Here is a 13,247-nt window from a genome sequence, read left to right on the forward strand (position 1 = left end):
ACTGAGAGAAAAAATAATTTCAGGCAATAGATGACGTACTGTTGTACCATAAAATACTCTCTTGCTGCTGTATTATATACTCTCTGCAGCATAGGGCTGCATTAGTGTATTGTGCACATCTAATTACAACTCTTATATGGTCACTAATGGAAATACCATTATGTTTAACACGAGACTGTCAGGTGAGGTGTTTGGAGTGCTGACATGCTATCTCGTGACCCTCACATGTCTCATTAGCCATGACTCAAAAGCTCAAAGGAAATATTGTCAACACTTGGCTCACATACAAACTAGGAAAAAGCTATGTTAAGTAATTAATAGCCCAGAGAGCAGTGAATGTGAAGTTTTAATACTTTCAACACTACTATATAACAAATAATTTGAGGTAAGATTAAGTTCCAATGTGTAACTGGTTCTCTCAGGAGACCAGACCTCATATCTTTTGGTTTGCCTTCCTCTAGGAGGGCTCTAATAAACAAATAAATATACACTTAAACTATTCGGTTTTGTGTCTATCACGTTGATTCATACATTACTTGCTTGATTGATTACTGTGCTCGACTATACTGCAGTAGATGTCTCAAACTTGATACAAATCCAACATATATATACCGGATCGAAGCATTTGAGAGTTGAGACCCAACAAAATCCGAAGTTCTATTTGCGGACTGAAATTGTGCGACTATTACTATAAATCTGGATCCCTTAATTTCCCATATCAATTTGCTGAAATCCCGTCCTAAAACTGATCAGTCCCAAAACTGATAACAGCTAAATTTACATGTGGGATATTATTTAGAGTTTATTAGCTTCTTTGGCAAAACACATGTAGTGATCCACACGATCTAGGTCCCGAATCCTATCAAAAATTACAATCATCATACTTCATCTGGAACCAGACGTAACCATACATAACATGACGATTGTGATAATTACTCACTCAAAAGGATTAAAACGCCACTGTCACGATGGACATACATAAGTGTATTTCAAGATATTTCATCGAGTATTTGATTTATTATAAATGTGATTATAATTCAATTTAATTATGAATTAACTGGTGAACATAATATTTCATTCAGGTCAAACAGAGTTACGTCAGAGAATGTATCATGTAAGTTATAAATACTGTTATTTTCACTTCAGTGCACAAGCCTGGTTAGCTCAGTCGGTAGAGCATCAGACTTTTAATCTGAGGGTCACGGGTTCGAGTCCCGTATCAGGCTGCTTGACTTTTGTCAACGGCCTCTCCACAGAAATACCTTATTTATACTTTAAGTTTGATCTATCTGGGGATTCTAAATTGCAGCGAAATCTTAATTGTTTATCTAAGAAACTAAGAACACAACTTTCGGAGCACAAACCAAGTAACGAGAATCTACGAGTGAGATGAAATCTACTGTCCAGTGTCCACAGTTCGTCCTAACAGTCCCTATAGCTATCAGACCAAAGTTACTGCTAGCAACTGATTCCATTACAAATGTAATCAAATAATTTCATGCTTACACAGTTCACAATTGTTTTCTCATAATAAAACAGACGTAATTCTCATCCCTATGTAGTTGATCACAATATCACCTATAAGCGCGATAACGTGTCAATTTTTGGCCGTTTAATTTGTGAAAGTACAGTTGTGGATGGAAAATATTCGTGGTATTGTGAAATTAAGATACAATAGTAAGCAATAGTTGTATTGTCACAAGGAGACTATAAGAATGTTTTGATTCTGTATAAATATTTTAAGTTTTACTGAAGCATATCTCCCACGTGGTGTAGGGGCTAGCATCTGTGGCTTTCACCCACAAGACCCGGGTTCGATTCCCGGCGTGGGAACGTGTTTTCTCTTTTTTTTCTCTACCAAACTGTCAGCTATACTGAACCATTTGCAGGTTAGCAAGTGTTAGAAGGAAGGAACAACCTCCTTCCTGGGGCCTATTTTTCGGCAGGTCTTCTACTAGTCGATAGCTATTGCATCTCTCGCATAGTTTCAGTAACTTGATTCTGTATCAGCTCATTGGATATCTCTAAAAGCCAACATTGATATCTGTAACTTTGGTAATCATTATAAGCCAAAATGTGACGAATTTTGCGTTTTGCAGGAAGAGGTCCAGGGACTGGATAGCCACGAAAGAGCGAATGCACATTCTGATGGTTGCAGTCCCTTGCCTTTACAGTCGGTTAGTTGCTAAGATATATTAATTGATATTTTAAATGTGCTTTTTCCCTAATTTTTAAATAGTTTAGTGTGGGATCTGGGATCAAATGTTTTTTGATAGGAGTATTAATTGTCACATGTTTGTCTGGGAAATAGCGCCCCGCAAACTATGTTTAACTTCTGGGCGCTAAAGACATATGACGTTGAAGTATGACTATTTGCGCGTACGTACCATCTTGTCTACATACATAAGTATAGCTAGCTAGATACGGCCACTGTACTCAGAAGGGCGATTTCAGCGATTTTAATCAGATACTGATCATAATTCATAGGGTTACCCTCGGATTTATCATAGCGCGTCGGAGATAGCTCGGATTTTTACGCCGATTCACGATTGGACTACCCGGTACCCCAGGAAACCGCCGACCAAATCGTTTCGCAGAGCGGCGAATGGAAGAAGGATCTGCCAATTCCAAGAGGCGATAGGATTTGCCCTCGGACCCGATAGGGAATTCGAATCCTATTGGATCCGAGAGCAAATCCGAGAGGAGATACCTAGTATTTGAAATATCGGAACCGATATTATTGAAAGAAGTTAACTTCAGGATCAGATCAGCTTCATTTTAAGTTGATCCAAGGCTAACAATCTTGATATTTTATTATGTCGCCAAATGAGGGTGTGAGTACTGAGTTGGGGGCTATTAGCTATATCGGTAAATGAAGCTAGAAGTGGATGCACATTACCATATCACTATCATTATTTTCCTTAATCTATAAAAGTATAAATCGTTATCAGAATTACGTACATTTTGGATGGGGCCGTTATCAGAATTACGTACATTCTGGATGGGGTCGCTGATTGTTGAACTTTGTACCAGAAGGATCTTTGCGACTTCCGGCTAAATCTCTTCCGAAAGGTTGATGACGTTATTGTCAATGATGATCCTTCATCAAGGTAAATCTCTTCCATATTCTAGATAACAATAATAATACTGAAATTGTATTAATTATTGTTGATTTTGTTTCGTTGTTCACCTGTAACGTATGACAATGTCTAGTGTGTTTTATATTCAGGTGGTTTCGGTTGAGCAAGCAAAATGTCTGATCTTACAGACGAGAGTCGGGAGATTCTATAGATATCAGAGCGGCCGGCGGCGAGATTCTAGAACAAACCCATATTTTAAAGATGAAAGAACTTTATAGATTACAAAGCGAACTCGATCAGATATGTAAACACTAAACAGTTGGATCAGTTTTAACGATATGATACGAATACTATCTTGTTTTCAAGGTCATGTTATCTTTGAGGGAAAATATCTCCTGTTATGTTCAGAAAACGTTCCTTTTTCGCATTATATTTGATAGTTATATGTATAATATTTGAACTTACAGCGGTTTATTATGAGGGATTAAAATATCGTTCAAAAATGAGCTCAGCTGGTATAAACATGATCTTCACGGTTAGTGTTAGTACCCAGTACCGGGTTAGTACCATGCAATCACTCTGAGCTTGATTTAGTTTTGCCCAAGGTTTGTTATTTATAATACTAATAAAATTATTGTGTCATTATTAATGATTAACGACTCATTGAGGTGGCATACTTATCACGTCGCAATTAACTAATTTAAACATTGAGGCTTATAACAGACATATTATACATGTACATATAATAATAGACATTTTGATTCCAAACTAACGGACGCCTTTTAAATATTTAAGTCAAGATGAGTACTGATCGGTGATCCATCGGTTAAATTTTATGTTTGATTTTATTCGGATCATGACTGCAGTAATTTCTATCCCATACCATCAGAATAAAAAACAATGGTTTTATATTATTCCACACGTAATCCTTACCTAATTCAAATGTAATCGTGTAATTTCAAACCGATAGGCAATAACTGGCATTGCAACAAATGAGTGTAACATCTTGTGTACTCCGCAGTTTTAATAATCCTTATCTTACAGCTAATATGAACGACATAGCTGCGCCTCTTCCACTTAGACGTTCAGATATCCCCCTGGAAGAGGCGTTTTTTATAACGGACAAACTCCTTCCTGCGTTGTGATTGGACGAAGCAGCAATGATTATCCAATCGGCGTTAAGAATGATTTGGAGTTATCGAAAATGGCGGGACGCAGCCACTTTACTAAAACTCTCGTTGATTTCGTTCTTGCTCTGTGATAACAAATAACGCACTATGTCGACCGAGGTGATCGCCCCCACTCCTACTGATCTTAATGAATCTAAAGGTTCTGAAAAGACAGCACAAGCAAAGCTCGTGATAAGGTAGAAAACTATTCCTTATCTGATTAGCCCTTAACAAATTAACCGTGCCGCTAAAGGGGATGTGCCGCTAAATGCGGCGTTTCTTTTGACACGTGACAGTGGTTAATAAATATTCGACAAATTCAAATCCGAGTAGCTATGTAACCTTAAACTAGATGAACTTGCAACGCCACCCCATTATATCGGCATCCATAATTACCACTAGCAAATCATTTTAGTCGGGATGAAAGAGTCGATTTTTGAGTTTCTCTGGCACTAAATGTTTAAAAGGATTTCTGAACGGAATATGGTACTTTGGGCTTTTTTCTACGAAACCCGACTTGTCTGCATTTTTGGGTCACTAAAAATTGCTCATAATTGGCCACGCCCTTTTACTATCTCCAACTATCAACTACAGAATAAATCCCTTCAGTTTACTAATTTTTAGACATCTAAATATTCTCACGTTATTCACTTCTACACTCTACAGGGAGGGACATCTACGTGTAGAACAGGTATCTGCAGCCGAACTGAAGACGAACGATGTTGATAGCATCATCAAACTCAACACCAGTAACATCAGCACTGCTTCCGGTTAGTTTCATATCTTACTACCTCCCCTTTTAGGTTGATTTAGAGACGTCTCTTGTATTAATGAAAATATAATTGATTCCACCTTTTATCACTTTATCAGGGCTTTATCCTAACTATAAAAGTATAAAATATTTGATTACCACTCATGCCCTCTTTAGAAACGCAGACAGCCCCAGTACCTCCAGCAGCTCCCCTGGACCTGCTGACCCTGATGGGAGGGTTTGAGGAATGTAGCAGCTGGCTCCTCTCCTACACAGCCTCCACCAACCAGTACTGCAGGAACGAGAACGATGTGTACAACAAGATCAAACGAGAGTTCTCTGTCTTCACTGAGAAGGAGGACGTTTTGAAGGAGCTCAGGGGTATTGCTGATAAGGTTAGAACTTTAATGAGAATATTGATATGACTTTTACTATTTCTGTCGCGACCGCTATTTGATTGCATCTTACTATATATAAAGCGAGACGATATATATGGTTCCGTGCAATTTTACTGACACCACGGCATCAACTTTAACGCGACTTTCCGCAAAAACCGTAAAAGATATAAAACTGAAACTTTTTTGGCTGGGTCAAATGCTTTAATGGCCTACAAATCAGCATGAAAAAATAAAAAATTGGCCAAGAACTAGGAGTTTCAGAGCCCAAAATTTGGACCCCCAAGTGGTGTCAAAAACGCGAGTTAAATAGGTAATAATTATTTTAGTCTCTTGAGTCTTGACACCATTTTAGGGTAATACGGGTTCCTGCTAGTGTAAATAAAGACTAGCGTGATTCATTTTTACATATATATATAATAAAAGTTCATATTTCTCAGATGCCACTGCTGGAGTACGACGAGGAAGGCACTGACAAGATGTACAGAACAGCTCACAGTATCCGTTACCTCATGGACAGTTGTGTCACTCTACACTTCTTCATGAAGGGTCAGATCTTTTTAGCTTTACGAGGTAATAAACTGTTAAAAGAGACCACCATAATCTTTCCAATAAAACAAATCTAGATTCTAATGTGAAATAAACCTGGAAGCCTTTCAAGAAAATGATATCATGTTGTAATTCTCAGGATCTGGTGGGGTAGAAAGAGTTATAAAGGAACACCACAAGTCTTGGTACGAGGACGAATCCTGGGAAGCTCTGAACCTGCCTTACGACTGTTTCCAGCGGATTCTCAAGGGTAAGGTTCACAAGGCAATGAACGGGGCTATTGCTGGGAAATATAGCAACTGGCCGGGAGTCAAGGAGTTCGCTCAGAGACACACGTACGGTGCTAACGGACATCAAATCAAGTTTACTGAACTCTACAGGTAATGTTAGCCTGAGAATTTGAAACATTCAAAATCATAGACTAAGAATTAACGCAAACATTTGTCCGGCATAAATTATGTAAGGTGTACTATACAATTTTATGTTGGACCGTCATTATTTATGACAAGAACATTCTTTATTTCTTTTACTGTTTTTAAAACCTCCTCACGTATTCAGGATGATGAAGAAAGATTTCGCTGCTCCTCACGACATAATAAGACACATGAGAATGGAAGATGTACTGGAGTATGCTATCACTACAGTCCCTGGTCTCAAGCTGGTCGGCCAGAATGAGGAAAGGAAGGTTAGCATTCAACAAAATAGCAGAATCTAATGTGCGGGAATTATTATGTCCGGTTCATATTTGTAAGGTCTTTTTCAAACTGAACTAACATTGACAGCGGGTTGTTAGTAAGGGCATGATCAAATTAGGTACTGAGGGATCGATGGTAGAATAGCTTTTTCATGACCTGTACAGTGCACGTAATACACGTATTTCTGAAATTCCAGACCAGTAATTAAGTAATTCATACAACTGCTTTAACTTTAATAATAATAATTGCTCAATAACGATTTCAGGTAGTAACGGATTCAGATGTGATAGACCTGGTGATGAAACTGAAACATCTCCAGCTATCAGGAGTTAAGAGCATCTCGAAAGAGTTCACCTCATTTCACCCCAGCTGTAGGGACTGGACCTCCTACCATATGACCTATCAGAAGTTAAACCAACACTTCCGGAATGTCTTGAACCCGGGGAATCGAAGGAGGTCTAAGTCTGCTCCTCAGGTACGTCACTGGTTACTATTATGTTTTACTGATTAAAAAGATGTTACTGATATTATGCAGTACTGATGAAAAACTTGATTCGGCAGTCATACTTAAACTATCCAATTTTTAAAGAAAATGTTTGTTCTTTTCAGAATCTGGTATCAAAACTGCATTAAATAACCGCTTATTTCAAAGCCCTAGTTAGTTATACCCGATGCACTATTTAGATTTTTGAAAGCACACCTGTTACTAGGAGGAAACAAAGACGGAGATATCATCTACTGTCCTGGACAGCTCCAACAAGATCCGGCACTCTTATCTAGCTATCGGTATCAACACTGCTGTGGAGAAGAAGTCACGCTCTAGATCTGAGGACGCTGATCGTCATGTAACTTATAATGAGCGAGGGGAACAGTCCAGATCTAGAACTAATTCCGGTTAGTTTTACTGATACTCCGTTATTACTCTAGAACTAAGCAACAGTGTAGAAGGTGTGATTTAGCAGTGTAGTTATCTATGGTGTTCGTGATCAATGAGATGATCAGATAATAATGTTTGTATTTGTATGCGCATTCCTTGTATTTTAACATACCTCCACTAACCCCACAACAACCCCTTAGAACGTGAAGACAACAGTAACTCGGTAGTGTACCTCAACACAGACAAGAGATCTGTAGTTCCTGTAGTAGGGTTACCAGGAACTGGTAAAACTGCTACTTTAGCTACCCTGCTGGGTAGAGCCCACAACAAAAACACTCCCTCTACAGGTGACTTATCTTTCGTTACTATCAGTATGCTTAGTTACTCATTCAGTATGCATTTGTATCCAATTTAAATAGATACACGCTCTGTGAATCTCTAGAAATTGATTTATTCATATTTGACGTGTTAAATGAAGGTTGAAGCTATAACATAATGTACATAATGTACAAAACTTAATATCCTCAGTTTTGATAATAAGTTCCAGTTGTAGCACCACAAACAAATTGCTCGAGTTTACCAGCGGAACTGTCCTGCGCGCCTGTCCCGCTATAAACGGGAAGACTAAAAAACGAACTATTTCGAAAACCTTCATCAAGGAGGACGACAATGCTGGTGAGGAATCAATTAACCTTCAATCAGAAATTGAGACAAATCTTAATGAATTGTTCGTACTCAATGAGTTTTCAGTCCCAAACCTCCGTTTTATTTGAACCATGTTCAGAATTACATGTTTTCAGAGTTCTCGAGTGATGATGAAGAGGCTGTTAAAACTGCAAGCGCGGACAACGAATCCACGGAGTTCGAAAAGGTGGAAGAACCCCGACACTCACCTATTGAAGTGATAGAGAAGCCTGACGCTCCTCTGGAGGAAATCGAGAAACCCTACTCCCCTACTGATAGCGTTGAGAAAGTTGAATCTTTCAACGGAATAGACGGGGAAGCTCTGGAGGATGGGGAGATTGAAGAGGAAGATAAGAAGGTAAAAACAGGCGGCTTCTTCAGCCAAATTTTCGAATCCCTCACTCTCTACTACAATATTTTTAAGGTTCGCGTTCGTCGGGTAAATCCCAATCAATACTAAGAGTGCTTTTTTGTTCTCGGTTTCATTCAAAGAGCTGTGAAAGTATTAGCTATGAACGTGAATTAAATTGGATACATTGCATCTTCAATCTATTTTTCAGGATGTATTAGCTGCCAAGTTCTCGAAAGACGGAAAGGTTGAAGGAAAGGTTGAAGAAAAGAAGCCCAGAAAAGAAAAAAGATCAACGGAGCCTAAGATAGAAGATGAGTTTGAAAAAACTGAGCTTCCTTGGATGGTAAGAATATAATACAAATTAGTTTGAGAATGTATTTACTGAATCAGTTTCCTAGATATTATTTCTTTACGGATTTATTAAATTGATGACCAGAAAGTTTGCAATATTCACATATTACATAATCACATTTTGGCCAATGTTTCGTAGAGATCACTTGAGACTTTGACTAAATGTAACAATTTTCCATCCACCGTTTATATTAGAGTACCACACTTTTATAGCTTACTCTGACTCTCAGGTATACGACAGTGTAAAGGACGTGTTAAACTCGGAGAGTCAAGGCATGATAACAGTTCTACATTACCCCAACTACGAGGACATGGACGCTGAGATCATCTGTGGGGCTCTCGAACAGTTCACCTCCATCTCCAGCAAGTATCCTAAATATCTGATCATAGATAATCAGGACGTCCTCACTCATCCTTGTAACAGCAAGTGAGTCTGAATTCTTGTACACGAAATGTGAAACTGCTCCCACAGTAAGATAGTTAATTTTATTAAAAGTACCATTTTGTGCACTTCTGTAGACTATATTTTCTATTTTGTGCAATACTAAAAATACTGATCTGACCCATGTTGACTAATAAAACCACGTCCCTTGCCAGTACTCTAGATAAGCTGGTAGAAGATCACCGGGAGAACAATATGAGTGTGTGGGTGGCAGGAACAAGTCCTAACTCTCTACCTATCAACCTACTGGACTACTCCACCCTTGCTATCCTTCATCAGTTCACCTCCAAATACTGGTCAGTCTGTTCACTTGGTTTGAACTGCCCTTTTTGGCGGTTTAAGATAAAGAGATAACTGATCACTCACAAGCGATGGTAAATCTAGATAGTAGATATTCAATTTGTTCAAATTCCGTCTTAATCAGTAAGTGAAAATAAGGTATTTCTCCACACAGGTATACGGAGCTAGCGGATCACCTGGCGGTTAACTCAGTGACATACCAACAATGTCAGGGACTCTCTCCTGGGAAGTGCATCATGGTGGCTCCCGGTGCCAACATGAACCATCCTGTACACTCCTCTTCCTACTGTTACCCCTGCACCATTGTTCCACCCAAACCCTTCAAGTAAAGACACCCTAACCATACACTAAGAGGTATCTCGCCCTTCGTAGGGGGCCGACCAGACTTTAAAGGTGCCCAATGGATATATAAATGATTTGCTTTTTAATTTCAAATTTTTGTGATGTATTTGTCAATTTGAGTGCTCTTTAATGATGGTATTTTTCCATATCGAAAATTCGCAAAAACTATTAAAAATCGTGTTTTCTTTCTCAATAACACTGTTTAATGATTTTAAAATATCAGATTTCCGGAGAAAGCGATTAAAATGGAAGGTCAATGACATTAAAATGAAGTCAATATTCCAGCTGTTAAATTTCGAAATAGTAAACTGCCCAATTCATGGATGCGGGCGAGAAATTCAGTCAAAACTGTACAATTTCATCTTCCAAAACTGGAAATGGGAAAATATGATTTTCCAATTTTCTTCAGGATTTTGACTTCCAGTGCCCCAATTTGGTTTCATACCATTATCAATTAACTGACTAATTGGTTTGCGGGCAAAAATTTCATCCAATCTGTCAAATGTGTGTTCAGAAATTTTCATATCTGAAAATGGGACAGAGTTTTGAAAATACAACTTTTCGTTTTGTTAAAATTTCTGCACTGAGCTTCTTTCGACCCGAATCAAACTTCCAGCACCTCAATCGTGTCATTTGGCATCTATAGTTGACTGACTAATTGGTTGCGGGTCAGGAATTCGGCCAAAACTGTAAAATTTCGGCCCTGGAAATTTCATCTTCAAAAACTGAAAATGGGACAGAGTATGGGACAGTATGATTTTCCAATTTTTTTCGAGATTTTGACTTCCAGTACCCTAATTTGGTTTCATACCCTTATAAATTAACTGACTAATTGGTTTGGGGGCAAAAATTTCATCCAATCTGTCAAATGTGTGTTCAGAAATTTTCATATCTGAAAATGGGACAGAGTTTTGAAAATACAACTTTTCGTTTTGTTAAAATTTCTGCACTGAGCTTCTTTCGACCCGAATCAAATTTCCAGCACCTCAATCGTGTCATTTGGCATCTATAGTTGACTGACTAATTGGTTGCAGGTCAGGAATTCGGCCGAAACTGTAAAATGTCGGCCCTGGAAATTTCATCTTCAAAAACTGAAAATGGGACAGAGTATGGGACAGTATGATTTTCCAATTTTTTTCGAGATTTTGACTTCCAGTACCCTAAATTGGTTTCATACCATTATCAATTAACTGACTTATTGGTTTGCGGGCAAAAATTTCATCCAATCTGTCAAATGTGTGTTCAGAAATTTTCATATCTGAAAATGGGACAGAGTTTTGAAAATACAACTTTTCGTTTTGTTAAGATTTCTGCACTGAGCTTCTTTCGACCCCAATCAAACTTCCAGCACCTCAATCGTGTCATTTAGCATCTATAGTTGACTGACTAATTGGTTGCGGATCAGAAATTCGGCCAAAACTGTAAAATTTCGGCCCTGGAAATTTCATCTTCATAAACTGAAAATGGGACAGAGTATGGGACAGTATGATTTTTCCAATTTTTTTCGAGATTTTGACTTCCAGTACCCCAATTTGGTTTCATACCATTACAAATTAACTGACTTATTGGTTTGCGGGCAAAAATTTCATCCAATCTGTCAAATGTGTGTTCAGAAATTTTCATATCTGAAAATGGGACAGAGTTTTGAAAATACAACTTTTCGTATTGATAAGATTTCTGCACTGAGCTTCTTTCGACCCGAATCAAACTTCCAGCACCTCAATCGTGTCATTTGGCATCTATAGTTGACTGACTAATTGGTTGCGGGTCAGAAATTCGGCCAAAACTGTAAAATTTCGGCCCTGGAAATTTCATCTTCAAAAACTGAAAATGGGACAGAGTATGGGACAGTATGATTTTCCAATTTTTTTCGAGATTTTGACTTCCAGTACCCTAAATTGGTTTCATACCATTATAAATTAACTGACTTATTGGTTTGCGGGCAAAAATTTCATCCAATCTGTCAAATGTGTGTTCAGAAATTTTCATATCTGAAAATGGGACAGAGTTTTGAAAATACAACTTTTCGTTTTGTTAAGATTTCTGCACTGAGCTTCTTTCGACCCCAATCAAACTTCCAGCACCTCAATCGTGTCATTTAGCATCTATAGTTGACTGACTAATTGGTTGCAGGTCAGAAATTCGGCCAAAACTGTAAAATTTCGGCCCTGGAAATTTCATCTTCAAAAACTGAAAATGGGACAGAGTATGGGACAGTATGATTTTCCAATTTTTTTTTCGAGATTTTGAATTCCAGTGCCCCAATTTGGTTTCATAGCATTATCAATTTACTGACTAATTGGTTTGCGGGCAAAAATTTCATCCAATCTGTCAAATGTGTGTTCAGAAATTTTCATATCTGAAAATGGGACAGAGTTTTGAAAATACAACTTTTCGTTTTGTTAAGATTTCTGCACTGAGCTTCTTTCGACCCCAATCAAACTTCCAGCACCTCAATCGTGTCATTTGGCATCTATAGTTGACTGACTAATTGGTTGCGGATCAGAAATTCGGCCAAAACTGTAAAATTTCGGCCCTGGAAATTTCATCTTCAAAAACTGAAAATGGGACAGAGTATGGGACAGTATGATTTTCCAATTTTTTTTCGAGATTTTGACTTTTAGTGCCCCAATTTGGTTTCATACCATTATCAATTAACTGACTAATTGGTTTGCGGGCAAAAATTTCATCCAATCTGTCAAATGTGTGTTCAGAAATTTTCATATCTGAAAATGGGACAGACTTTTGAAAATACAACTTTTCGTTTTGTTAAAATGTCTGCACTGAGCTTCTTTCGACCCGAATCAAATTTCCAGCACCTCAATCGTGTCATTTGGCATCTATAGTTGACTGACTAATTGGTTGCAGGTCAGGAATTCGGCCGAAACTGTAAAATGTCGGCCCTGGAAATTTCATCTTCAAAAACTGAAAATGGGACAGAGTATGGGACAGTATGATTTTCCAATTTTTTTCGAGATTTTGACTTCCAGTACCCTAAATTGGTTTCATACCATTATAAATTAACTGACTTATTGGTTTGCGGGCAAAAATTTCATCCAATCTGTCAAATGTGTGTTCAGAAATTTTCATATCTGAAAATGGGACAGAGTTTTGAAAATACAACTTTTCGTTTTGTTAAGATTTCTGCACTGAGCTTCTTTCGACCCCAATCAAACTTCCAGCACCTCAATCGTGTCATTTGGCATCTATAGTTGACTGACTAATTGGTTGCGGATCAGAAATTCGGCCAAAACTGTAAA

At 38.1% G+C, this 13,247-nt stretch overlaps 1 protein-coding gene and 2 non-coding genes across 6 annotated transcripts; all 3 read left to right on the plus strand.

The window, feature by feature from the left end:
• Nucleotides 1–1,153: 1,153 nt before the first annotated feature.
• Trnak-uuu (transfer RNA lysine (anticodon UUU)) lies at nt 1,154–1,226 on the plus strand. The gene has a single exon. It is a non-coding gene; the product is annotated as a tRNA-Lys (tRNA).
• A 535-nt stretch (nt 1,227–1,761) lies between these two features.
• Trnae-uuc (transfer RNA glutamic acid (anticodon UUC)) lies at nt 1,762–1,833 on the plus strand. Its single transcript has one exon. It is a non-coding gene; the product is annotated as a tRNA-Glu (tRNA).
• A 2,413-nt stretch (nt 1,834–4,246) lies between these two features.
• Nucleotides 4,247–10,292, plus strand: LOC134826699 (uncharacterized). Of its 4 annotated transcripts, none has more exons than XM_063839188.1 (15): nt 4,247–4,446; nt 4,916–5,019; nt 5,178–5,395; nt 5,836–5,968; nt 6,084–6,324; nt 6,503–6,629; nt 6,905–7,114; nt 7,350–7,533; nt 7,717–7,863; nt 8,045–8,191; nt 8,317–8,558; nt 8,761–8,895; nt 9,134–9,330; nt 9,501–9,641; nt 9,800–10,292. In XM_063839188.1, the coding sequence occupies exons 1-15, from the start codon at nt 4,358–4,360 to the stop codon at nt 9,972–9,974; spliced, it is 2,490 nt and encodes an 829-aa protein (XP_063695258.1). In that variant the 5' UTR covers nt 4,247–4,357; the 3' UTR covers nt 9,975–10,292. The 4 variants fall into 4 exon arrangements, with proteins under 4 accessions (XP_063695258.1, XP_063695259.1, XP_063695257.1 ...); XM_063839189.1 differs by having other exon boundaries at nt 5,836–5,944; nt 9,800–10,178; XM_063839187.1 differs by having other exon boundaries at nt 4,272–4,446; nt 5,836–5,944; nt 8,317–8,624; nt 9,800–10,163.
• Nucleotides 10,293–13,247: the final 2,955 nt, after the last annotated feature.

The sequence above is a fragment of the Bolinopsis microptera genome, chromosome 2 (genome assembly GCF_026151205.1).
Source record: "Bolinopsis microptera isolate Bmic1 chromosome 2, MBARI_Bmic_1.0, whole genome shotgun sequence".
NCBI lineage: Eukaryota > Metazoa > Ctenophora > Tentaculata > Lobata > Bolinopsidae > Bolinopsis > Bolinopsis microptera.